Source organism: Oryzias latipes, chromosome 4, assembly GCF_002234675.1.
Source record: "Oryzias latipes chromosome 4, ASM223467v1".
NCBI classification, from domain to species: domain Eukaryota; kingdom Metazoa; phylum Chordata; class Actinopteri; order Beloniformes; family Adrianichthyidae; genus Oryzias; species Oryzias latipes.
The window spans coordinates 29,938,219-29,961,827 of record NC_019862.2 but is presented as its reverse complement, the minus strand read 5'-3'; the positions used below and the strand labels follow the sequence as shown (position 1 = coordinate 29,961,827).

The 23,609-nt window shown below is 40.7% G+C and overlaps 2 protein-coding genes across 2 annotated transcripts; both read left to right on the top strand.

Annotated features, from left to right (window-relative positions):
• The first annotated feature begins 3,224 nt into the window (after positions 1–3,224).
• Positions 3,225–22,923, top strand: LOC101156486 (ankyrin repeat domain-containing protein 24). The gene is made up of 20 exons (XM_020702835.2): positions 3,225–3,522; positions 3,657–3,787; positions 6,549–6,637; positions 6,733–6,797; positions 6,871–6,928; positions 9,027–9,097; positions 9,170–9,276; positions 9,877–10,049; positions 11,150–11,198; positions 11,384–11,501; positions 12,236–12,355; positions 12,554–12,683; positions 12,795–12,925; positions 14,261–14,445; positions 15,608–16,344; positions 16,418–16,728; positions 18,154–18,387; positions 19,476–19,883; positions 20,467–20,532; positions 22,813–22,923. Exons 1-20 carry the CDS (start codon positions 3,451–3,453, stop codon positions 22,879–22,881), a joined length of 3,324 nt encoding a protein of 1,107 aa, XP_020558494.1. The 5' UTR covers positions 3,225–3,450; the 3' UTR covers positions 22,882–22,923.
• Positions 11,231–13,455, top strand: LOC110014992. Its single transcript, XM_020702721.1, has 4 exons — positions 11,231–12,160; positions 12,236–12,355; positions 12,554–12,683; positions 12,795–13,455. The coding sequence occupies exons 1-4, from the start codon at positions 11,708–11,710 to the stop codon at positions 13,022–13,024; spliced, it is 933 nt and encodes a 310-aa protein (XP_020558380.1). The 5' UTR covers positions 11,231–11,707; the 3' UTR covers positions 13,025–13,455.
• Positions 22,924–23,609: the final 686 nt, after the last annotated feature.

Here is a 23,609-nt window from a genome sequence, read left to right as displayed (position 1 = left end):
GAATGACGTCACGTCAGCTCACCTAGAACGAAAACCTCTCAGATGTCTTTAAGACCCCCTCAAAATATATTTAGAAATGTGTTAAAACCCTAACAGAATCTCACATACACAAAAATCAGTCATTATATCAACTGGCAGAAAAGATCAATGTGTCGTGTGGAATGCCCCCCACCCCCCCACCCCAAGGGAACCTGGATCCATTTATTCATCAAGGTGATAGAAATCTTCACCTGGATCATTAAACCACAAAGGAAAACAAATCAAATGTAAAAACTGGCTTAAAAAGATGTTATCTTTATGAATAGACCTCCTTCTATTAAAAAAAAAAATTGCATTTAACATCTTTGACTATGGCACCCCCACCCCACCCCCACCCCAGTCACACATTCTCCTTGTCTCATTTACACTGCCTCCTCACTCCAGCACCTCCTCTGAAACCCCCCTATACAGGCAGGAACCCTGGAGCTTGCAATAAATGTGTGTTTCCATCCTCGCCCAGTAAAAGCCACGACTTTACAGGGAAGGGCAAAAGAGGGGAAAAAATTAAGGAATAGATGGAGAAGCAGAGACAAAGTTCTCAGAGAAGACATGCAAAGGCATAAATGACCAAAAATCAGCGGCTAAAAAAAAAAACCCACACTTTCAGCCAGTTCACTATGCTCCAATATGAAACAAACACACGCAGGCTAACAAGGTGTAGTGAGTTTTTGCAGAGAAACATTCAAGCTTCCTTATTATAAATATAAACAGCTGAACAGTTTTCCTCCAAATCCCTCTTCTTAGACTTACATTTAAAAAACACTCTCTTGTTGAAGGGATTCAGCAGCTGATCTAAAGATCTGTGGCTCTTTCTCTTTTGCATTGACTGCCCTCTACTGGCAGACTGTGCGCATTACAGGTTCAAAACTAAAAACACTGGAGGGTCTGTGGACTTTTCCTCACAGTCTGACCAAACTGAGAAAGAAACAAACTCATTGTAAATCAAAAATGTATCGTTGAAGATGCAAATGTTTTGGCAACCGTCCAAATGATTCCAAGTGGCCCAAAAGGGCCAAACACGTGGATCTAATGAGCTGTGGCTCTTTTCAAAATAAGAGTAAGAAGCGACATGTGGATTCCATCATTCCCTTAAAGCAAATGCACCAAACCACAGACGGAAAAATTAAACTGTCATATGTGAAATTGGTGCGTGCACATTTCATGCATCTTCTAATTACCAGATTCTCACTGTCGGTGAAGATAACGCTCAGCACTGCGAAGCTGAGGGAAAAAATGTAAATCAAATTAACCTGGAATAGCTGTTTTTTTCAGAGCTAAAGAGGTGGCAATGATGTAAATAGCAACAACAACAATAATAATAATAATAATGACAAGATTAACTAGGTGAAAAAAAGAATAAAAATAAAACAAAAATAAGTCTCAAACGTGACCATTTCAACTGTTCTAGAAGCTTTTTTTAGGGCAGGATTCAATACTATTTACATCCAGAATCCTTTCTTTCTGAAAATACAAAATACTCTTTTTTTTTGGGTGGGGGGGGCATATTTAGTCATAATGATAAGTAAGTTAACTACATTTTCTCTGCATTAAATCTCCCTTGAATAAATCTTTCCATTGGATGTTGCGTTTTTCCGGGTTCAGCCGCTCCAGGCGTCTCATTGGTCGCCGTTTTGTCTGAAACACAAATATTTTCCCGCCGCCGCGCGTGCCAAAGGTTAAAAGGTCAGCCAATGAATGACAATCCAGGTTTGTTTTTTTATAAAACATAATCAAAACCTAATATAATGCAACTCAAATGCTAATAAAAAAACTTTGTAAAATTGCTAATAGTTGAGAAAACTTTTCATATGTCATCCATTTCCACCAATGAGGTTTCGATCCGGTGTTTTGCTTTTTCCCAATTGGTTAGTTTGGCACTGGGGGCGGGTGCATCTCTGCTGTGGGTCAGATAACGCTCAGGTTGGTGTTTTCCTGTGGGCAGGTGATGGTAGAGCCCACGGCAGACTGACGTCAGTCCTCCACAGGTAAGCTGCAGGTTTAAGTGGTTTTAATGCACTGATTATATTGAAGCCTGAACCTTTGTCTGGGTATTTATTTCTGTTCTTTTATCTAGTCTTCCTGTTGATCCAAGAACTTCAAACTATTATGAAAAGTCTTAAAGCAAAGTTCAAGAAGAATGAGGTAAAACCTACTTTTGCTTTGTTGATCCTTCCAGGTGTTTTGAATAGAAATGTATTCTTTGTCATTATTGTCATTTGAAGAGGAAAGTGTGCATCCGTCCCACTCGCTGAAGGGTTCAGTTAGTTTTTTGTGCATGTATGTGGTCGAGCAGGGAGGATTTCATGTCACGGAGCAGCAGGAGAGCCCGGCTGCTAGAATCAGTGAGATCAGGTGACCTTCAATTATTCACAGGTACCAGCGCGGCCATGAAGTCCTCTGAAAAAGAAAGTCCTTTTAATTTAACCCTAGCTTTACACACGTGAACAAAACTTTATGAACAAAAGCAGAGTCCGAATATGAATGACTCCACATTCAAACAGGATAACAGCCCGTGTTTCATGCACTTCTTCTGCATTTATATAATTTATATATTCTTTTAAAGTATTGTATTCAGAAAAATCTACTTTTTTCTGTTCAATTACATTTTTTTAAACGTTTCTATTAAAAATATCTTCTTTCGTTTATTTAAAAACATCAGTTTTGATTTGATTTGACAAAAAAAGGTTTTTCAATCATCTTCAACCGTTTATCAAATTGATTTGGAAAATGTAAACACAGTTTTTTTAAGCGTTGTTTACATTAATGTTGACGTTCTGTTACGTTTAGTTTAATCCACAGTTGCCTTGACCTCATTTTAGGGCCTTTTGTGGCTTTTTAAATGGAGAACAGCACCTTATTTTCACAAAACTAGAACAATTCAAAGCATCGGGACAGATTGGAGTTCATTTGCCCCCCCCATCCACTTTTGCTGAGCTGTTACATTGCAAGGGCCTGATCTGTGACTGCAGAGAAACTGATCTGCCGTGCGTTCCCTGACAAAATGGAGAGAAAGAGGGGCGAATGAGGCAGTATGGAAATGACCATAAGGAGGGCAGTGAGCGCAGAAGGGGGGGGGGGGGGGGGGGCTGCAGTGGACACACCGGCAGTGTCCCCTGCTAGCAGCCGGAGCAAGACGAGAGGATGCAGAGAGGGGATGCTAGGGTCTGTGTCGTGGTGCAAGCAAACTCTCCCCCCCTGGAGGTTGGATTTGAGGATATTCGCTGATGGAGGACCTCTGCCGTGAGGTCGTTCTGACCTCAAAGGGGTCTTTCGGATGGATCCCATGAAATTCTCAGAGGGATTTCTGTAATCTGATGTAGACAGAGAGCAGAGCCTCATCAAGTAGGGCAGTGTGTGCTGACTTTGTGTACTGTAGCCACATTTAGTAGTGTGGGATGCCCGGCTAGCATCATGGATCCTCAGCAGCCTGTTTTTAGCCTGATGAAGCGCTTCTGTCCCTGTCTGAGCCTGCTGCCACTACCAGTAAGTCTGCAATAAGTCAAGGGAAAAAAAACTTTTCTGCATCTGATTCTGTTTTGTGCAAACTTGTTGTTTTCTGATGGTTCTGGTGAATTAGCATCTGCTGACCTCCTCTCTTGCTGACCTCCTCCCCTCAGAGTCAGGACTGGAGTAAGAGTGATGAGAGGCTCCTGCAGGCCGTGGAGCAGAACGAACCCGACAAGGTCTCGGCCCTCATCGTCAAGAAAGGCCTCTGTCCCACCAAGCTGGATGCCGAGGGGAAGTCAGCGTAAGCTTGGCACTTTGATTTTTTTCTACTGTTGCACCTAGAGAACTATTTTTGACTGAATTTATTTCAGAGGTTGTCATGTTTGAGTAAAACGTCACTACTGGGACTGTAAATAAAATATATTTGTTGAATAACAAAGATTTTTTTATCTGGGAGAATCTTCAAAAAATGTTTTCTAGATCTTTAAATTCGATCATCTTCTGATCTATTTCCAAAGCCTTTCAATTATGATTATTTTTAGGCAAAATCAATACATCTGTGTCGTTTTCTGGGACATAGTTTCCGCAAAGCGGCAGGAGTTCATTGGAAATTCATGTCTGAGCTGTGGGTGGGACCATTTGCGCAGAGCAACCCCGCCCCCACTTCCCCTCTGTTGACACGAATGGAGCCACAAATACTTTCTTTTTCCTTTTTTTTTTTTTTACTTTAAATTTTTATTTGACATTTTACAATTGTTCAACAAATTCAGTCCAAAGGGTTGCTTTTCCACTTTTTTATGTGTTTTGTCTTAAAAAACATCAGAACTTTCTTGCGGCGTTGACAAATTCTCTCCATCTTCTTTGTTATTCTCAAAGACCATCGATCAAATCACAACAGTTCTATCTTTCAGGCCGCACACAATTCATACAATTAAAGTCATTCACCTCTCCCACAGTTCCAGTTACCACAGGTGTGCCCCAAGGCTCTGTCCTAGGGCCCCTGCTATTCATCATTTACCTTCTTCCCCTTGGTTATATCTTCCGTAAACACAACATCCACTTTCATTGTTATGCAGATGATACCCAGCTCTACCTCTCCTCCAAGCCTGACTCCCCTCTCCAAATGCCTTCTTGAAATAAAATCCTGGTTCACTGCAAACTTCCTTAAATTAAATAGTAACAAAACTGAACTCCTCATCGTAGGAACAAAGACCACCCTAAATAAACTCCCTAACTTCTCCATTTCCTTCGATAACTGCTCCATCCTTCCCTCCCCACAAGTTAAGAGTCTGGGTGTCATCCTTGACAGCATTCTCTCCTTTACTGCCCACATAAATAGCATCACCCGGACGGCCTATTTCCACCTCCGAAACATCCGGCGTCTCCGCCCCTCTCTCAGTCCTCACTCCACGGCCATTCTAGTCCACAGTCTCATCACCTCTCGTCTGGACTACTGCAACTCCCTTTTATCCGGACTCCCTTACAAAACCATTCACAAACTACAACTGCTCCAAAACTCTGCTGCCCGGATCATAACACAAACCCCCTCAACTATGCATGTCACACCTGTTCTACAAAAGCTTCACTGGCTACCAGTGTCTTTCCGGATTAACTATAAAATCCTTATCTTGACCTACAAAGCCCTCCATAACCTCGCCCCCCATATCTGTCTGACCTTATCCATGTTGCCATTCCCACCCGCTCCCTTAGGTCTGCCTCTTCACTCCAGCTTGCTACACCCACCGCTCGGCTTGTCACTATGGGGGGCAGAGCTTTCAGCCGCTCTGCCCCCCAGCTCTGGAACTCACTTCCCTCAGGTCTGGGGAACATGAACTCACTCCCACAGTTTGCTAAAAATCTGAAAACCCACCTCTTCAGAAAAGCATACCCACCCTAATTAATTTTATGATTACAATGTCTTGTTTGTTTTTAACTAATGTGTCTTTCTTTTAACTGTATTTTATTGTTCTCTATCTGTAAGGCGACCTTGGGTGTCTAGAAAGGCGCCATATAAATAAAATTCATTATTAATGATTGTTGAGAAGCAGCATCATTCTACGTAATATCCGTACCAACTGAATAAACATACTCGTTTAGGGGGTCCATCTGCGTTTTCTCTGAAAATAAAAAAATGTCTTGTATGTTTGTCTAGTCCTCATCTCAAGGAGCTCCTTTCCTCTCAGCATTTTTTCTTCTGCTCCTGATTTACAACAATAAAGTAATCCTCAGAAATGCAATTTCAGCTTAATTTTCCTTAAAGAGGTCCTTCAACCTCAGAAAAATGCCCCCAAGAACATGGTAAGAACTGCATTTTCATTGTAGTTGGCCTTTAATGCTTTTTGTAACTGAATAATTTCCTGCAACACAATGCAAAAGCTGGTTCTTGACTAAACCACAACTCAGCAATCTGTAGCTGTGAAACTGCTCCAAAGACTCGTCGACAAAACTCCGTATTTCACAAAAGTTCTGCTACTCGTCAGCCTCGTAGAACAGTGAGGCTGCTGGATGTCCGTCTGTTAAACTCCTGTGAAAACCTAAGCTTTTAAAGTTACCTGTTCATTCACCTGTTCTGTTTTTGCCGTGCACCTGCTTATTTTTTTCCATCAAATCTTCTTGCACAGCTATATTTAATGTATTACTTGATGATATTTCAACGGCATTTGCCTCACCGACCTGCTTTTGTCTTTGACTTTTGACATTTTTGTTACGGCCCCAGCATCGTAATATCAGTTGACGCTGCACAAATCTGAATATTGTTATGTATGATGCATTAAACAAAGCCAACATGGATTTTCCGTTTCAAGACCTTCAACAAACACTTTCTGTAGGTGATAATTCTCTGGTACTCCAGAGGATTTTCTTTTATATTTGAATTTGTAACACAAAGAACAGTTTTTATTTCTGTTGTTCTTTACTAAAATGTGGCTCAGGCTTTGAAGCAAACAATGTTTGTCTTTTTTATCCAGATAAAACCTTATCCTGGTGAAGGTTGTACAGGTTTTAGGCTAACCGTAGAGATCAGCCTTGTTGGTCATTTTCTCCTCTGTGTTTTCGTCTCACAGGTTTCACCTGAGTGTATCCAGAGGCCGGCTCGACTGCCTGGAGGTCATCATGTCCCACGGAGCAGACATCAGTCTTCCTGATGGGGCTGGTGAGGTTCCTTCGGGTGAAAATGTCTCTGTGGAGGAAAAAATGAAACATTTCATTCATTCATTCATCTTTTCATGTCCGTTTGACGGATTGAAGGCCTGAGTGGACTTCACCTCGCAGCCAAAAACGGCCAACCTGAGTGTTTGAAGAGACTCTTACAGGTAAATCTCTGTATAACTGTACATGCATTATTAAACGAGCACATTTTTCTGTTACTGATGGTGTTTTTCACAGGAAAGGTTGTCTGTGGATTGCACTGACAGCACTGGCAGAACTCCTCTCCATCATGCAGGTACGAGCTGCAAACATCCCAAACTGAGCATTGACCTAAAGCCCTGTGAACCGCTCACACACACAAACATTTTCCTTTTTATTCTCTTTTTGTCTCGCTCAGCGATCTGCAACCTGAGGCTCCGGAGCCTCTTTTCCCCCCCCCTCCAATATGCTTTGGTTTTGCAGAAAACTGCTGATGATCTGGATAAATTATGGGCTTTTGGTTAATTTGTCTGAGTTCATTAAGTTTAGTCATTTTTAACGTGTCCGATAATTGATCAAATTGATAGTGAAGGGTTTAATCAATGGTTAGAATAATCTCTAAGCAAATATTCTGCTGCACAACAGTTGCTGTTTAGAAGAAAAGTTCAAGCATAAAAGTGCCTTTAATTGGATAAAGTGTTTTTTTTCTCAATTCTAAACCAGCATTGCCCTGTTTATATTAGTAAAAGGAGAAAAAGGATGAAGGAGCACTAAAGTCATAGTGATAGAAAATGTGTGCAGTCTTCTTTGTTTCTTTAGATCCTAGTGATGGTTCTGTTTTGTTCAATTTTGAGTTTGGATTAAGTGAAAATAGAAATAAAGGGGTTGATACATATTCTAACCTTTTTCAAACTTTTGTTCAACATTGTATTTCTGTTTATTTTTGTTTTTCTGATTCAAAAAAAAAAAAAAAGGTCATGTCTGACTCTCTTTGCATCTTTAATTCAGGTAAATCTACTGATGCATGGGGCCCTTATTCGAAACATTTTATTTTGAAAGGAACTTGTGCCGCTGTCAAAACGAAGAGACATTACATAAATAAATATACTGGCTGGGTTTTTGCCCAAATGGCTCTTTTTTAGCATTAACCCTTGCATTATCCTCACATGCTACTCACACATTTCCCCCTTGGGGTCAATTTGACCCCAGGGATATTTGCCTTCAGAAAATGATTTACAAATAATTGTTAACCAAGTTTTTTGTGTTAGGGCACATTATTTGTTTGTTGAATACATAAATAGCCCCTTGATAATGAAACAGATCAGTGGGTTAACCTCTTCTCTAGCGCCACCATCAGGCCAAACGTATAAATTAGAAGTGATGTATCTTGAAAAGTTTTCGTACAAATCTTTTCTTGGGGTGCTCATTCCAGACTCTCACAGAATAAAGCCTATTGAATGATGTTAGTGACCCCCTTTCCTTTTATGAACATATTTACTTATTTTTGTCTCCTTTTTTGTGATATATTTGTGGTTAATCACTATAAAGTCTCACTTACGCCTCTTCTTTTGTTATCCGGACTTGGGACAGAGTGGCAGTGGCAGAGTTAGGGAGTTTTTTCTTTCTTTTTTTCTTCTTATTTTAATGTTTTTGTGTGAAACAGAAACTCATGATGAGAACGCTTTTACTGTACACAGGATGTGCAAAGTGACGTTTAGCAAAGTAAAGTGGCTTTCAAGTGTTACAGTCCAGCATTATAATGTATATATAAAATATATAATCATCAATCGAAAATATTTTACTTGAGATGATGATTTTAGAGGGGAGACGTGTAGTTGGAAAGACTTGGATGTGATCAACTCACAAGCTTACGTTGGCTTCCTCGTTTTGGCAGGAGTTCACACCTCACCACGAGAAACATCAAAGTTCTCGTGAGAAAATATCTGTTTTCTCCACCCCCCCTGTTATGTATCCACTCAAAAACCTGCAGGTGTGGGGATGTTAGGTCACAAACGTAGACAGATAAGTTTTACACAGGTAAAACAGCCTGGGGTCAAATTGCCCCCTGAGGGACACCAATGTATGCAAAATGTGATTAGCACATTGCAAAAAATACCATCACTACAATTTTATGCTTAATCAGTTTTCCCCATCAAATCAGTAAAGCCATGAAATATGAAGTAAAAAGAAAAAGGTTAGCTATTATTTTTTCATGACAAACATTGGATTGGGGTCAAATTGACCCCTAGGATAATAGGAGAGTCAAAGGTTGCAGACCTCTGAACTAAAGCAGACCATAAAACCTGCAGTTTTTCCATCATTCAATCAAATCTTGAAGTTGTTTAGTAGAAATGCATAACTGCAGAGATTCATCGTTAAAGTAGGACTTTTTATGGCCCCATTTGATCCAACAGCGGTCAGCGGTTGCCTCGGCTGCTCTGAGATCCTTTGGGACTTTAAAGCCAATCTGGATGTTCAAGACAGTGTAAGTTATGAATGCAATGTTTAATATGAATGCAAGTGAAAAACCATTGATTTCTCTTTTCTTTGATGTAAGGATGGAGCCACGCCGCTGATCCTAGCAGCCCAAATGAGCAGACTGGATCTGTGCGTCTTCCTGTTGGGTCGAGGTGCTGATGTCAACATGCAGGACAGTCAGGGAAGGTAGGGACAAAGCTGCTGCAGGACTTTCTGCTTATCTTTGCCCGCAGAAGGATCCTCCTCTCACCTTCAAGAGTGGGGGAGTTGTCGTCAACTGTTATTTATACTCATTTATTCAACTCAATTGAGGAAAAAAAGTTTCTAAACTTTACTTCTCTCGAATTAAATGGAGTAAGAAAATGTGGAGGGGGAAGAATGCATGGACGAACTGGAATGTTCGTCAAAATTATTTTTATTTTTACATAATTTTACATGGCGCTCGCTTGTAGACCATAAAGACTAATAGAAGTGGTGCATTGTAAGTAGATGAACACGAGTAAAGCTTTAACTTTTGTATTTTCTTCTGTCTCAAATGTTGTCATCATAACTGTTCTTGTTTTTACCTTTAACCCTTTCATGCCTGAAATTATTTCCAGTTCTAAAAATGTCATTAATAAAAAAAAATGGCAATAACAAGGCTCCCAATGAAATAGCTAACATATTTGATGACATAAATCTGACGCAGAGACCAAATCAGGACTTTTTACTTTGTTGGATTGCGGTTTTATTGAAGTTTTTGTGAACTCGGACTGATCTTTTGTCGCTTTGTGTTTGGGTTGGCAGATCGGCCTTGATGATGGCGTGTGAGAGTGACAGCATTGAGACGGTTGAGGCGTTGTTGAGGGGCGGGGCCAACACACAGCTGGTTGACTCTCTTGGACACAAAGCTGTTGACTACAGCATCACAACAGGCAACCAAAGCATCATTCTCACGCTGCAGAATGGGGCACCTGCAGGTACAGAGTGATAAGACCCGCTTCAATTCTCATCTGTGCTCAGACTGTTTCTATAATACAAGAAAATGTTAAGATGTAAATTTGCAAATATTAGGTTGGGGGTGTGAGGGGCTGTACGCTTCGGTGGGCCTGAAGTGCAAATCACACCAACAAATTACTCGACAATTAAAGGACCACAACGACAATCAAAAGAGCAAAACAAAAATACCCCCCCCGAGAAAAAACGTTGCTTTATAAAAATTAAAACATTTCAGAAACCGAAACAATTCCAACGAAATCAAATGAAATAAAAATAGAACAAAATGAATTTCCAGAAATCAAGATCAAATATTAAAAATAGAAACATGGTAATAAACTAGAAAAGGTAGATACTACGGGACATCACCGACTGGAAGATGACAGGTGAGTTTTTTCAAATGTGTCTTCAATGTCCGCATGCTAACAAAGGTTTTATGATTAGTACGCTGCATATCCAGTATCCCTTAAAGCCAAATTACTTTTGGTTGGAATGATGGAAAAACGTCGTTGTCCAATCAGTGGCGTCCCATAGTACCTTCCTTTTCCGGTCTCTTGTTGTATTTCGTTTGTCAACTTTTCATTTTGATTTCCAGAAATTACTTTTCTTTACTGAAACCTTTTGTTTCTATTTTGTTTGTTTTGCTTTCTAAAATGTAATGTTGCTTATTTCATTATTTGTTTTATTTTTTAAATTGTCGTTGCGACCTTCAATATGTTTGTTGGTGTAATTTGAACTTCAGGGCCACCGTAGTAACCTCGCAGGAGAGCGCGTAAAAGGATAGCTCAGTTGTAAGTGATGGGAAGGGAGGGCGGGCTTGCTCCAGACCAACACCACAACTCTGAGGTGAATTACTAATTAACTCCTGCCGCTCTGCAGAAACTATGTCCTAAAAACCACACAGGTTTTTTGATTTTGGCTAAAAAATAGCATGACCACAATTAAAAGACCACTGGGATCGCTTTTACAATGGATCAAATGATGATCGGAGTGCGTCCCTAAAACAGCTCATTCATGAATATCTGTAGAAAACGCTGGAAAAAGTTTTAATGTCATTTTTTTCTTCATGCATACTTTGCTTCAGGCAATGGAGACGAGGAGGTAACGTTGAGAAGCTGCGTTTTTCAGCTCTGAGGTCACGCCCTCATGCTGGCCGATCATATTGTGCATGTATTCCAATATGAGGTCATCATCTTTGTGTGCTGCTTTTTCTGAGATGGCTTTGCCTCCTTCTTCCTTTCGTGCTCACAGAGTTTGTCCCCTTCTCTCTGCTTCCTCCGTGTTTCTTGTTAAGTTGAGCTCGACCTTTGCTTGTCAGTGATCCTGCTCTCGCCTTCACGCAGCTCACCCCAATCCCCTCGGCTGCCTCATCGGTGCAGGGGGGCACCGCCCCTCGCAAACGGAAAGCTCCCCCGCCGCCCCGCTCACCGCTCCAGGTACCGTTCAGGCAGAAACCTCTCCCGCTGTGTCGGAGCCGTGCTTTGTTGTCATCTAACGGACCTCACTCTATTTTTGTACCCTTTTTCTGGAGGAAATCATCGAAACTCCTGATCAAATTCATTTCAATTGACTGTATATGAGAACTGGAGCGAGTGAGTGTGATGTCATCCATACAAAATGGTTTACTTCCAGCTCCGATTAAATGAAGTCAATTCAAACCCTATTTTTACAACATCAAGCCACCACGTTGAAGCCAGATGTCATCAAAAAGCAGGGATTGGTCCGAGTCGATCTGATTCCACGTTTCTATGGCAACCACTCAGGTCAATCAGGAGTGAGCTTGTTGGACCGCCACGTAAAAGTTGTTTATTGCTTTGTAGAAGTCTATGGGATTTTGGCTTCTTGGAACCAGCAGGTACTTCCTGTTTGGAACGCCAGGGGGGAGGGGCCACTCAGTTCAGTTCTTATAGTCAGTGGGGTCTCCTTTTTTTCTTTATTTAAGCATTCACTATTTTTTTTTTTTTTTACACGCTTCATAATCCTGCAGGTCCCTGGTTTGCAGCCTTCTCCAAAACCTTGGAGTCCCGCTCCAACGGGGAAGTCTCCTGAACCCCAGAAGTCTCCCTCCCCCTCAGAAATGCAGCAGTCAGCCCAGGTCGGCGCCGTAAACGTCGTAAACTGACTGAAATCCAGCCCATGAGAACTTTTTCTGCTGCTTTGATTGATGAAGGTGGAGGACGAAGAGGTGTTTGAGGAAATCCGCCGGCTGCGTCTGGAGAGAGGCCGTCTGCTTCAGAAGATCAAAGCCTTGGAGCAGCAGCAGCAGAGCGCCCTCTCCGCCTTGGAGGAGGTGCAGTGTAGCAGTGAAAAGTCTCCACAGCAAGATTTCCCTGCACTTTGCTGTAACACATACGATCGAAACCTTTTTTTTCACCATTCAAAACATTCAGAACAATTTCTTATTTACAATGTTGGCCTAAAAAAAGGATTTGTCTGTAGGATTTGATGTTTAGTCAGGTCCTAACAGTGAGTTTGACATGTTGAACAGCTGTCCCAGCTGAAGCAGCGTCTAGAGGAGGCGGAGTCAGAGAGGGACAGGCTGCTGGAGGAGCTGAAGGGGGGGCATGTGATTGGAGCAAGTGACTCTGAGGACATGGATGAAATGTTTGACTTCCCCGGTATGCAGACGACACATGTTTTTCAACACAGAGGATGCTCGTGGACGGAAGTGATGTTGGTCCTTTTTATTTAATTTTTTTTCGCTGTGTTGTCTTGAACTTCCCTTTCAGAAAAGCTTCTCTCCAAGCGCTCCAGAGCCTCGCTGGCTGAGGATGACGCAGACCCGGAAACCGTCACTGAGCTCCGCAGACGAATCGAGGAGCTCACGTCCCAGAACTCTGAACTTGTGCTTAAAGTGCAGGCAAGCAGCCCTAAAACGATGCACACAATGTGTTGTACAGTCAATTCAACACACAGCTCCCTGGAGCTCATTAATGTAAAAGCATCGTGGGTAAAGTGATTACCAAATGGGTCTGTGGCAGAGGTCCTGTTTCAGGGGGAAGCCAAGTGATCCGACTGGAGCATTAGCAACGACCTCTTCAGTGTTAAAGTGCTGAACTGATGCACTTAGCTAATTGTGTTCACACTGGTATAAATACAGCCGACTGTCACCAAATGCAGATGTAGATTTGTCTGCAGCTGGGAGCCAATGTGGCTTCATCAGGTCAAAGCTGAGAGCTTGACTTCTCCTTAAAAGGTCTAGCAGAAACATCAGACTGTACCAAAACCTCCACGAGGGGTGTCAATGCGTCAGAATGGATGATTCTGCTTTTATCCAGGACAGTCTTGTTCCATTCTGGGAGAACTTCCAATAATGCTTTAAAGACGTCATGCCGTTATAAAGCAAAACAAATAAAAAAATCTGTGTTGTTTTCGAAAACAAGGTTTCTGCAGAGCTCCCTGCTTAAGCAAAGGAGAGCTTGTTGTCCGTCCAGCGTATTTTCTATCTACGTCACAAATAAACTGCATTTTTTCATCTGCTCCTGATTCACAACAATTCAATTAAGACATACTTAGGAACGTAGTTTGAGTTTAATTTTAATCAAGATGGAATTTCTTGAAATAAGTCCTCACATGTTTTTAACTTATTGATAAATGTTGCATATGCTTTTTTATAAACACATTAGAGCTGCACAACATGAGGGAAAACATGCGATGTTCCTCGGTAGAGATACATGACCAAATAGCTGAACAAAAAACAATCAATACATCATTTCCATTTAACTGCAACAGTTTTATCTAAAGACCCACTCCAATGAAAACCATGGACATCTATTTCAGACACTTCTTGTTTTTTTTTGTTTTGTTTGTTTAATCTTGTCTTTTTTAAATTTATGTCAAAAGTAAAATACACAGTAACAAACAGATTCTTGTGTGAGACTGTCACGTGACATTGCATAAACCCATGAAAACAAAATTGCAAAAACCCAGGAACATTTTTCTCTTGTCATTTTATAGTGTTTTTCATCCTTTTACAGTGCTTTTCTACTCTTTAGAAAGCCCAAAGAGCTTTTCAGTCACAGTCCCATTAAAAAACATTCACACTGTAACCACCAGGAGCACCGTGGGGTCTTTTTTTCCCCCCAAGCCTTTTTAAATGAAGATGACATGCATGGCACCAGTGGGTTCGATTTTGACAAAATTGCAAAAAGTGGGAATTTTATTTTGGAAAATGGGTTTGTTCCTTCGGTGAAAGTTTTTTCCATTCTTCCTACAGATGTTGGAGATGTTTGAGAAAGATGACACGGACATGCAGGCACCCAGCACTGACTCTGTCCCCTTAGCTCAGTATGAGACCCTCAGGAAGGAGTATGAAGCCCTCCAGGAGCGCCTCTCTCAGGAACAGGCTTCCGATGGCGACTCCACCGCAGCGGAGGAGCAGTAAGTCAGTGGATGTTCATCTGGTTCTCCAAGTCTGCACACCTTTATTATTACCAGCTACAGACCACAAGCAGGGGTTTTATGTGATTTCAATCAGGAACTTAGATGGATTTTTAATATTAAGCCTATGATATTAATTCTAAATGAGTTTTATAGATTTATAGATTCTAAATGCTTCAATTTTTGAAAATTGGACAAAAAGTTCAAATTTTAGAGAAATGTGAATCTGGCTATTTACAATGGAAGTAATTAGTACAGTTAAAGTAAAAAAAAAAAAACATTTTTAATTTTTGTATAAAGTATATGCTATACTACCTAAAATCATTATTTGAAATAACAGCTTATTACAGAATTTACAGTATCCAGTGATCCTTCATGTATCATTGGAGTTGTATTCTACTCTCAAAGTTCAAACCTTTTTGTAGAAAAACAAATCCAGTTTCATCGAATGAAAACGCTCTGATCATTATCAAAGATTCATGTCGATTTGTTTACTGATTCTATACAGAACACACGGCGCAAAGGACATTGATTGACAGTAGTGATCTGCAGCCAATCAGGACGCAGAACACAATGCACTGTAAAAATAAAATAATCCAAAAAATTCTAGATGGACTGCATTATAGGCATAGACCAAGCAATGGAAAACTAAAAGAAAAACAACAATGAAAGGGTTAAAATCAGTTTGTTTACAAACATCAGTGGAAATAGCCAATCACAGGCCAGTATTTAGCCATGTGACCTCCAATGGTACTGTTCAACAAATCCCTGCCATCCTTGCTTTAGCTTCATGTTTTAGGCAGGTTTTTGGTCTCTAGGGATGTTATTTCTGACTAATCACACTATCTAATCCTTAATAAGTTTAATTTTCAAAAGTGACAAATACTGGTCATTTACTTCTGCACAGTCAGGAGTGGAGAAGCCTGTGAGCTAACTGTAAAGCTTTGGCATTACAGAGTGATAGGTTGAAGCTCTGGGTTTCCTGCTGAACTGCATGTTAAATGCAAACGCATTGGTTTGTTGGTTCCTGAGCTGGTCCTTAGAGGATGCATGACAGGAATAGAGACTTCACAATAAAATCATGGACTCTTCCCTCCTCGTCATGTATTGCTTGCACGATTCCTTCTGGAGGTGTCACCTTCAACTTTCCTCGGTTTTAAAGGGACAACCAGAAGCCCCAGACGGCGGGTGCAGATCCAGAGAGCCTGAAGGCCCTGAAGGAGAAGCTCCGCAGGATGGAGGAGCAGTTAGCCTCTTCTCAGTCTGAGCTGGAGGAGCTGAAGGAGCAGATGCGTCTCGGGGTACTTTCCGTGGAGTGTGGGGAGGGGGATGCTGCAGCAACAGTTGCTCAAGCTGCAAATCCGGAGCAGAGCCAGGAGGCGCAGCAGCTGAGGGCCAGGGTGACCGAGTTGGAGGAGGAGCTCGCGAAGCAAAAGGGCGAGGCTGAGGGTCAGAGCCAAGAGGACGGTGACATAATCAAACAGCTGAACGAGAAAGTGAAGGCACTGCAGGCTGCACTGGATCAGAAGGAGTCGGACGAGGACTCCAGCAGAAAGGCAGAGGAGACGGCCAAGTCTCTTCAAGACAAAGTTGTTGAGCTGGAGGCGGCCCTGGCAGAGAGTAGGACATCAGAGGCAACAGATGGAGATCAGGCCCGCCGCCTTCAGGACCGTGTGACCGAACTAGAGGGGGAGCTGAGAGAGCGTGTCCCGCGCTCGGAGCTGCAGGAGGTGCAGGTGACTCTGAGGATCCAGTGTGAGCAACTCGCCAGGGAGAGAGCAGATGTGGCTAGAAGGCTCAACGATGCCCTCCTAGAACTGGAGAGGCTCCGCCCTCCTCTACATCGAGATGGTGACGATGAAGAAGAGGAAGACCATTCTGAGCCCTCTGTCATGTCAGGTGTGCAAAGGTATCTCTTTTTGAGCACCGAACGAGCATTCATGATGACGATGTAACGTCTCCGTCCCATCAGAGCACTCCAGTCGCACCGTAGCAGCTATGAGGGAGGAGCTGGAGGTGGCCCGGCAGGAGGCCGCGCAGGCTCTGGAGTGTCTGTGTGCAGAGCGCGAGGGTCGGGCGCAGGATGCCCTGCAGCGGGGAGATGCTGTGCCTCTGGCGAAGCACAAAGACGCGCTATCTGCAGTGTCAGAGCAGCTAGCTCAGACCCTGCAGGAGCTTCAGGAGGAAAAAAGTCTGAGGGCCAGTGCTGAGGAGAAGGCCGCCAGACTGGAGGCCAGACTGCAGGAGGACGCTGTTCCCAAAGAGGAGCATGACAAAATCAAGGTCAGACCAATTACAGGAGTCAGTCAGGGGGTTTATTTTAAAAATCAGTGTGTATGAATTATAACTACAATGATTCATTTTGAGTAAAATTTGTTGCAAATAAAAAATAAAAAAATTAAGTTTTGTATTTTGGAATGAAAATGGATGAGGATCTGAAATGAGAAAACAAATACAAAGACGACTTTGGTTCTGGTTCTGTTCATGCAAGTTATTAAAACAAGACATTAAATCATTTTTTTAGTTTACTAATATTCTTTTTCTCTCAACACAAGCCCATCATACTGTATATACAGTTCACAGATTATCAAACATCTGCTCTCAAAACAGAAAGCATTTGACCAAAAAACTATTGTAGTTAGGAAGATAAAAGAAGTGATAAAAATTAATTTGTGTCCGTTTTAAACATTTGTAAGTTATAATTGATATACTTTGGGTTTATGCATTTGGAAGCACAATAAAACTTTATTTTTTCCCATCCAGTTGGAATTATTTCAATTTTTCCTTAATGTTTTAAATATTTCTTTTCATTTTGACAAATCAACAAAAACAAAAACAGAAGTTCTAGTGCAGGAAAAATGGAAGGGAACCGAACAAAGAAAACCTGTCTATCGGCCACTTTTTCATTTTTTGAATTAAAACAATTGTACAGTAAAAAAGAAAAATATATATTATATACAATACATAAAATATGAAAACGGTACGTCAATAAACATATTTATAAATACATTTCACAATCAAGCATGTTTGTGGTTTACATCAAGGTGTTTTGCTTAGGATATCCTAGACATTAGTTCTAATAATTCGTTCCTGGAATTAGGCAGCACGGCTCGTTTATTGTTAAAGAAGCTCTTCCTTAACACATTTTATGAAGGGTTTCTCTAATTGTTTTAGATTGTTCCAGGTCTTGAGTTGAAACACATCTTTCCTTTGTTTTAATCTAAATTGTGACAAAGATAAAATCAACTATAATGACTTTGTCTTTTTTTCCTTCTTTGTATCTTGTGTGGCAGACAGTTCTGCTGTGCTTCATGCATGAATGTTTAAAAATCTTTGGTGGAATAAATCCTTTATTTTCAGTATTTTTAATTTACTGAATAATCGATTGGATAGATTTCTGCTAGAGATAATTCTTGATCCCTTTAAGAAGAAAATTAAATTAAAACTGAAATATGTGCCGCCAGGATCAGCAATTTTGTTTTTGAGGATTTTAGAATTGTCTTTTTAATTATCAAGGGAATTTTATCACACTCATATTTTCAAAGAGGAACCATCTGGTTTATTTAACAATGTATTTTTGCTTCAGGCTTTTAGAAATATACACACCAGCTGCTGCACGCTGTTTTCTGTACAGCTTTTCCGTCTCCCAGAAAGCTTTGCTGCCGTTTTGACAGCAGGATTGTAAACATTTGTTTTGCTGTATGTCAGGCAGAGCTTGAGCGCACCCTACAGGCCAGCGAGAGCAGTGCAGCTGCAGCTCGGGAGGCTCTGGATGAGAAAGAGATGGAGCTGAGAGAACTGAGGTCTCAGAGGGCTGCAGAACAGGGTCTGATCTCCAAGGGGGACCACGAGGCCCTGCGGCTCTCCCTGCAAGCGGAGATCAACGCCATCTCTGCTCGCTTTAATGACCTCACTCGGAAACACGAGAAGACGTGCACTGAGGTAGGGGTTTGAGCGCCGACTGTACATGAGAACTGGACCGAGTGGGTGTGACATCACCCGTAGAAACATGTCGGTGAAGGTTCTCCTTCATCCAGGTGGATCCATCGTGGTCCATACAAAATGGCTTACTTGGCTCCAACTAAATGAAGTCAATTCAGTCGCCATTTTGTTTGCATTATGGACACCGCCGCGTTGGAGCCAGACGTCATTATGTAGCAGTGATTGGTCCGAATCAGTCAGAGTCAACATTTCTATGGAAATCTCTCTCGCCAGTCAGGAGTGAGCTCTTGAAGTCCACACCGCCTGATCTGTAGTCGCCATTTTTCCAGAAATGTCACATGATCAGGGGGAGAACTTGATTATGTTCACCTGCTGGGTTGTTTCTGTGATGGTTTAAGTATGGAGAAGGAGGGCAGGTCCTAGTATTTTTTGTTGTTGTTGTCCACTTCATTTATCAAGTTTTTTTGGAATGATTTTGGAAACCTTAGAATTCTTTTTGTTTTGTTTTTGTCCTAGAAAAAACATAATGACTTTGTGGACCGAGGAGTATTTATTGATTTTGGCGCATTGCAACTGACATGGTAATTTGAAAAAGGAATGTATTCCCAAACATTTCTGCTTCATATTAGTACAACGCTATTCAATTCAGCTTTATTTGGACAGCACTGCTACAGAGCATCTCAAAGTGCTTCCCATGTTAAAATAGATATTAGTAAGATAAAAAATAGTAGTTAAAATAGTCATAGTAAAAACAACACTAAAATGAATAGATAAATAAAAAGACATTAAAAAAATAACCCAGCACATGCACATCCCACCAGTACAACCAAAATAAATAAATGAATTGTTAATTAGATTTATAAAATCAAAGGAAAACGTGGACGAGTAAAAACTATGTAAAAACTTTACCAAAAAGATGAGTTTTAAGTTTTTTCTTGAAAACCTCCACAGTGGATGACGCCTCAGGCTGTTCCACAGGCGAGGCCCACAGCGCTGAAATATAAAATAAAATATCAAGTTTTGTTGTCAAGGAACTGCAAATGAAACTTGCATAGCAACAGAATAACACGACTCCCTAACTGGTTCAGGTGTTCCAGGTCCAGAGGGAGGCCCTCTTCCACAAAAGTGAGCGACAGGCGGCCGAGTCGCAGCTGGCGGCGGTGCGGCAGCAGCTCTCTGAACTCCAGGCCCAGTCCAGTCACATCCAGGAGCTCCACAGAGACATCCAGGAGTCCCAGGGCCTTGTCAAGGAGAAGGACCGCAAGGTGGGCGACCGTGGATCCAGGAGGGTCAGAGGGCAGGAGGATCAACTCATTTTGTCTTTGCAGATTACAGAGCTGTCCAAAGAGGTGTTCCGCCTGAAGGAGGCGCTTGGGGCTCTTTCGCCTCCTCTCGGTATCACCTCCACCTCTTCCTCCTCATCCGCCCATCATGGTAACCCTGGGCAACAAATGGCGCTGCAGAACAGAATTGCTATACTCACCCAACAGCTCCAGGTGAGAAAGGTTCTGCTAGAAAAGCATGTGATGTAAAATAGAATAAACGCCAAAAAAAACAAAACTATTTTTTAAAGACATTAAATCTCTTACGACGAAGCATTAGGGCTACCATTACAGAAAATAAAAATGGATATGAGAATAAGTCTAAAAGTCTAAAATGTACAAGAATAGCTGTCAAATTATCAGAAGAAAAAAAGTAAACATTTTACGAGAATAAACTTGGAAAATAAAAACTGTTGGTGTAATCGTCCATCTACATGACCATTTCTGGCCATGTCAGACGCCATCTCGCTGTTTTTCTTACTAAACAACCTTTTACCTCATAAATCTGTGACTCGCATCTCCTCAATTTATAACCTATGAAATCATAACTTTATTCTCATAAAATGTTTACAGTTTTATTCTTGTAAAGTTGGTGACGTTTTCATAATTCTGAGACTTCTCTTGTAAAGTATTGATGTTTTTCTTCTAATTTTATGACTATTCTTGCAGATGTTTTACTTAATCTGATATATTTATTCTATTTGTACTGTCTGTCGTACTTTATGGTAAATTCTGACAGTTTGACTTTTTTTTCTAGGATTGGGAAAGAAAGCACAAACAGGTGGTTGCTGTGTATCGCTCCCATTTACTGTCAGCTGTGCAGGTCAGTTAGTTGATTCAATATAGACTCACCAATTATAATATACCTTAAAAGGGAAGGTTTACATGCTCTTTAGAGACCCATTCCAACAAAAAAAAAAGTGTTTTTAACATGTTTCTTGTGGCGTTTTTCTGAAAATGGAGGACATATTGTTGAAACTAGAAGTCTACACACACAAAAGTAAACATTTCCTGTTTTAGGTCAATCACAATTAACACAATTATTTCTATTTGCTAAATATCAGAATAATGAGACTATGGGTTTTTTCTTTAGACACGTTTTTATTACTTGTATCAAAGTCCAAAATTCACATGCGCCAAGTTTACTATGCCTTCAAACAATTTTGGAAACTCCAGATGATGGCGTCATCTCTTTGGAAGCTTCTGATACGTTTTTCGACAGCATTTGTGTTAATTGGAAACAGACCTGTGGATATAGTGGGGCACAATTAAAACACACTTGCTTGTTTGTTTGTAAAACATCATAAGACAGTCAAAAGAAATCAGTCAAGATGCTAGGAAGACAACCATCTGGTTCATCCTTGGGTGCAATTTCCAGATGCCTGAAGGCGCCACGTTCCTCTGTTCAGACAAGTATAAACATCATGGGAACGTCCAGCCATCGTATGGCTCAGGAAGGAGATGGGCAGATTTTTTTTTTACTTTGGACAAACGCTCAGAAGTTCTAAAACATGAGACACTGTGAAAATTGACATTAAAGTTAAAAATGCTTCTTCTGCTTAGCTGAGCCATCATTCTTTTGCTTATTATTGCTGTTAATCTAATCCCAATCACATGTGCAAAATAATTATGTGTGCTTCAAATCTTATCGTTTTGTTTTAACAAACAGTTCTTAAAGAATACAAACTTTTTTTATCAATAATTTGCTCTGCAGGATTCACAGATCACACACAGGTCTGTTGATTCAATGTCAGCAGATAAACTTTAAAGTATCAGAGGATCCTCAACCATAAATTCACAAATCCTACTTAATAAAAATGAATCAATGCTACAAAAGAAAGAAAGTATGAATTATTGTTAAAATGTTCAAAAAATGAAAATGTCTTCATCCAAAGAGACAAAATTGTGAGTAAAAATAGCTGGTTCGGTTTTAGATCTTCAGACACCATGTTAGATAAATATTGTGATTTAATTGGTTAGAATCTGGACCAATCAGCAGCTGTTTGATGGCAGCTTTGTCACACTAAACTGAAACTAATGTCAGCAAAATCAAAGATAGGAAAAAAGTGAGATTTTGACACAACGCATGCAAAAACACGTGTTTTGCAAACGCAAAAACATTTTTTAAAGAAAAAAAAGTTTTGAAAGCAAAATAAAAAATAATTGAAAAGCAAATATTTAATATTTTCATTTGCAACTCGTAAGGTTTTATGTGTGGTAGAAATATCACTACATATGGGTCAGTTACACCAGTTCCATCAGGAGGAATGGGGCAAAATTCCCACCAAATCTTGGGAGAAGCTTGTGGAAAGACATCCAAGACCAGGGGTCCCCAAATCCAGGCCTGGAGGGCTGGTGTCCGACATGTTTTCCAACCAACCTGCCATTGAAGCTCCTTATTGACTAAACACACCTGATCCAGGTAAACCACAGCAAATAAGGCCGGTTTTCTGGAAAACCAGCAGGACGCAGGCCCTCCAGGCCAGGATTTGGGGACCCCTGTCCAAGACGTTTGACCCAAGTGCAGCAGTGTAAAGGCAATAGTACCAAATACTAATGAAATGTATGTAAACTTCTGACTTTGTCAAATAAAAACTTAGTATTAAGAATAAAAGTAATAAAAACTTGTCTAAATAAAACCTACAGATACTTTCATTATTCTGATATTATTCAAAAATAAATAATTTTGTTGATTTACCTAAAACTGGAAAAGTTTACTGTTATTTCATGTCTGACTGAGTAAAAAAGGCATTTGTGTGATTTTATGTGGTGTATGTAAACCTCTGGTTTCAACTGTTTATGAAGAAAACAAAACTCAGATTTGCATTTCTGAGTATTTTTTATTCAAATCGCTGTGAATTAGGAGCAGATGAAAAAATGCTGTTGGAAAAAGCCTTACTGGTACAACAAAGGACCCACAGCAACAACAAACCATAAAGCTTTGAAAATAGATCAAAAGATGCCATTACTTTAAAAGAAACAGAAAGAAAAATCTTTAACTTAATAAACATGTAAAGTTTGGAAGGAGATGAGCATAAAACTACTGAAACGTTGATGTCTTTGAAATGCTATAATATAGTTTGTGCTTTTGTTTTGAAATCAGGGTCACATGGACGAAGAGGTGCAGCGTCTTCTCTATCAGATCCTGAGGATGTCACAGCAGGGACCATGAAGTCTTTCTCCTCCTGCAGCTTCTGCATTTTAACCTTCAAGGTCAGAATTCATGAGGCCTTGTTCCCAAAGCCAAACCCTGCAGTTTGTGGTCAGATATTGCTGCATGTGACTCTTCTTCCAAGCTAAGCATCAGCTTAGCGATGCCTGATCAACAGTTGAGCAGTCACATGACCCAAAGGGGAGTGCCTTTATCGTTTGTTAGGAGTTCATAAAAGCAGGACGTGCCTGCAGATGAAGTGTTGATTTTGATGGCAGAATCGTGCTCTAACTGTGTTACTTGACCACTCATTTTATAACATGTTGTTATAATAAAGATTTTTGCTTTGCACATGTTTATTTTTCATGATTGAATGCATAGAGTCCAATATTTAAGTTATGCATCTTCCGACTTTTTATCATCTACTTGAACTGAGCCTTAAAATGTAGTTTTACTTCATTTTCATTAACCCACTCATACCAGGGTCACTAAAAGAAATAAATACTCAGTTTTTAGTCCTTAATTCTTATTTTTTTGGTTTAGATTGCTTTTTTCACAAAAAGTACGTGGTGCGGCGGATTGTCACGGTAACATGACGGCTCGCTGAGCCGGCACCGACCTCGATTGCAGCGGCAAAGGATAGCGATATCTATGCTGATGATCACGATGTGTCAGTAAAGCATCAGATCAGAGAAAATCACCTCCTACCGCTTGTTTTTGTCCAGATGAAGCAAAAGGTTGTTTTAAAG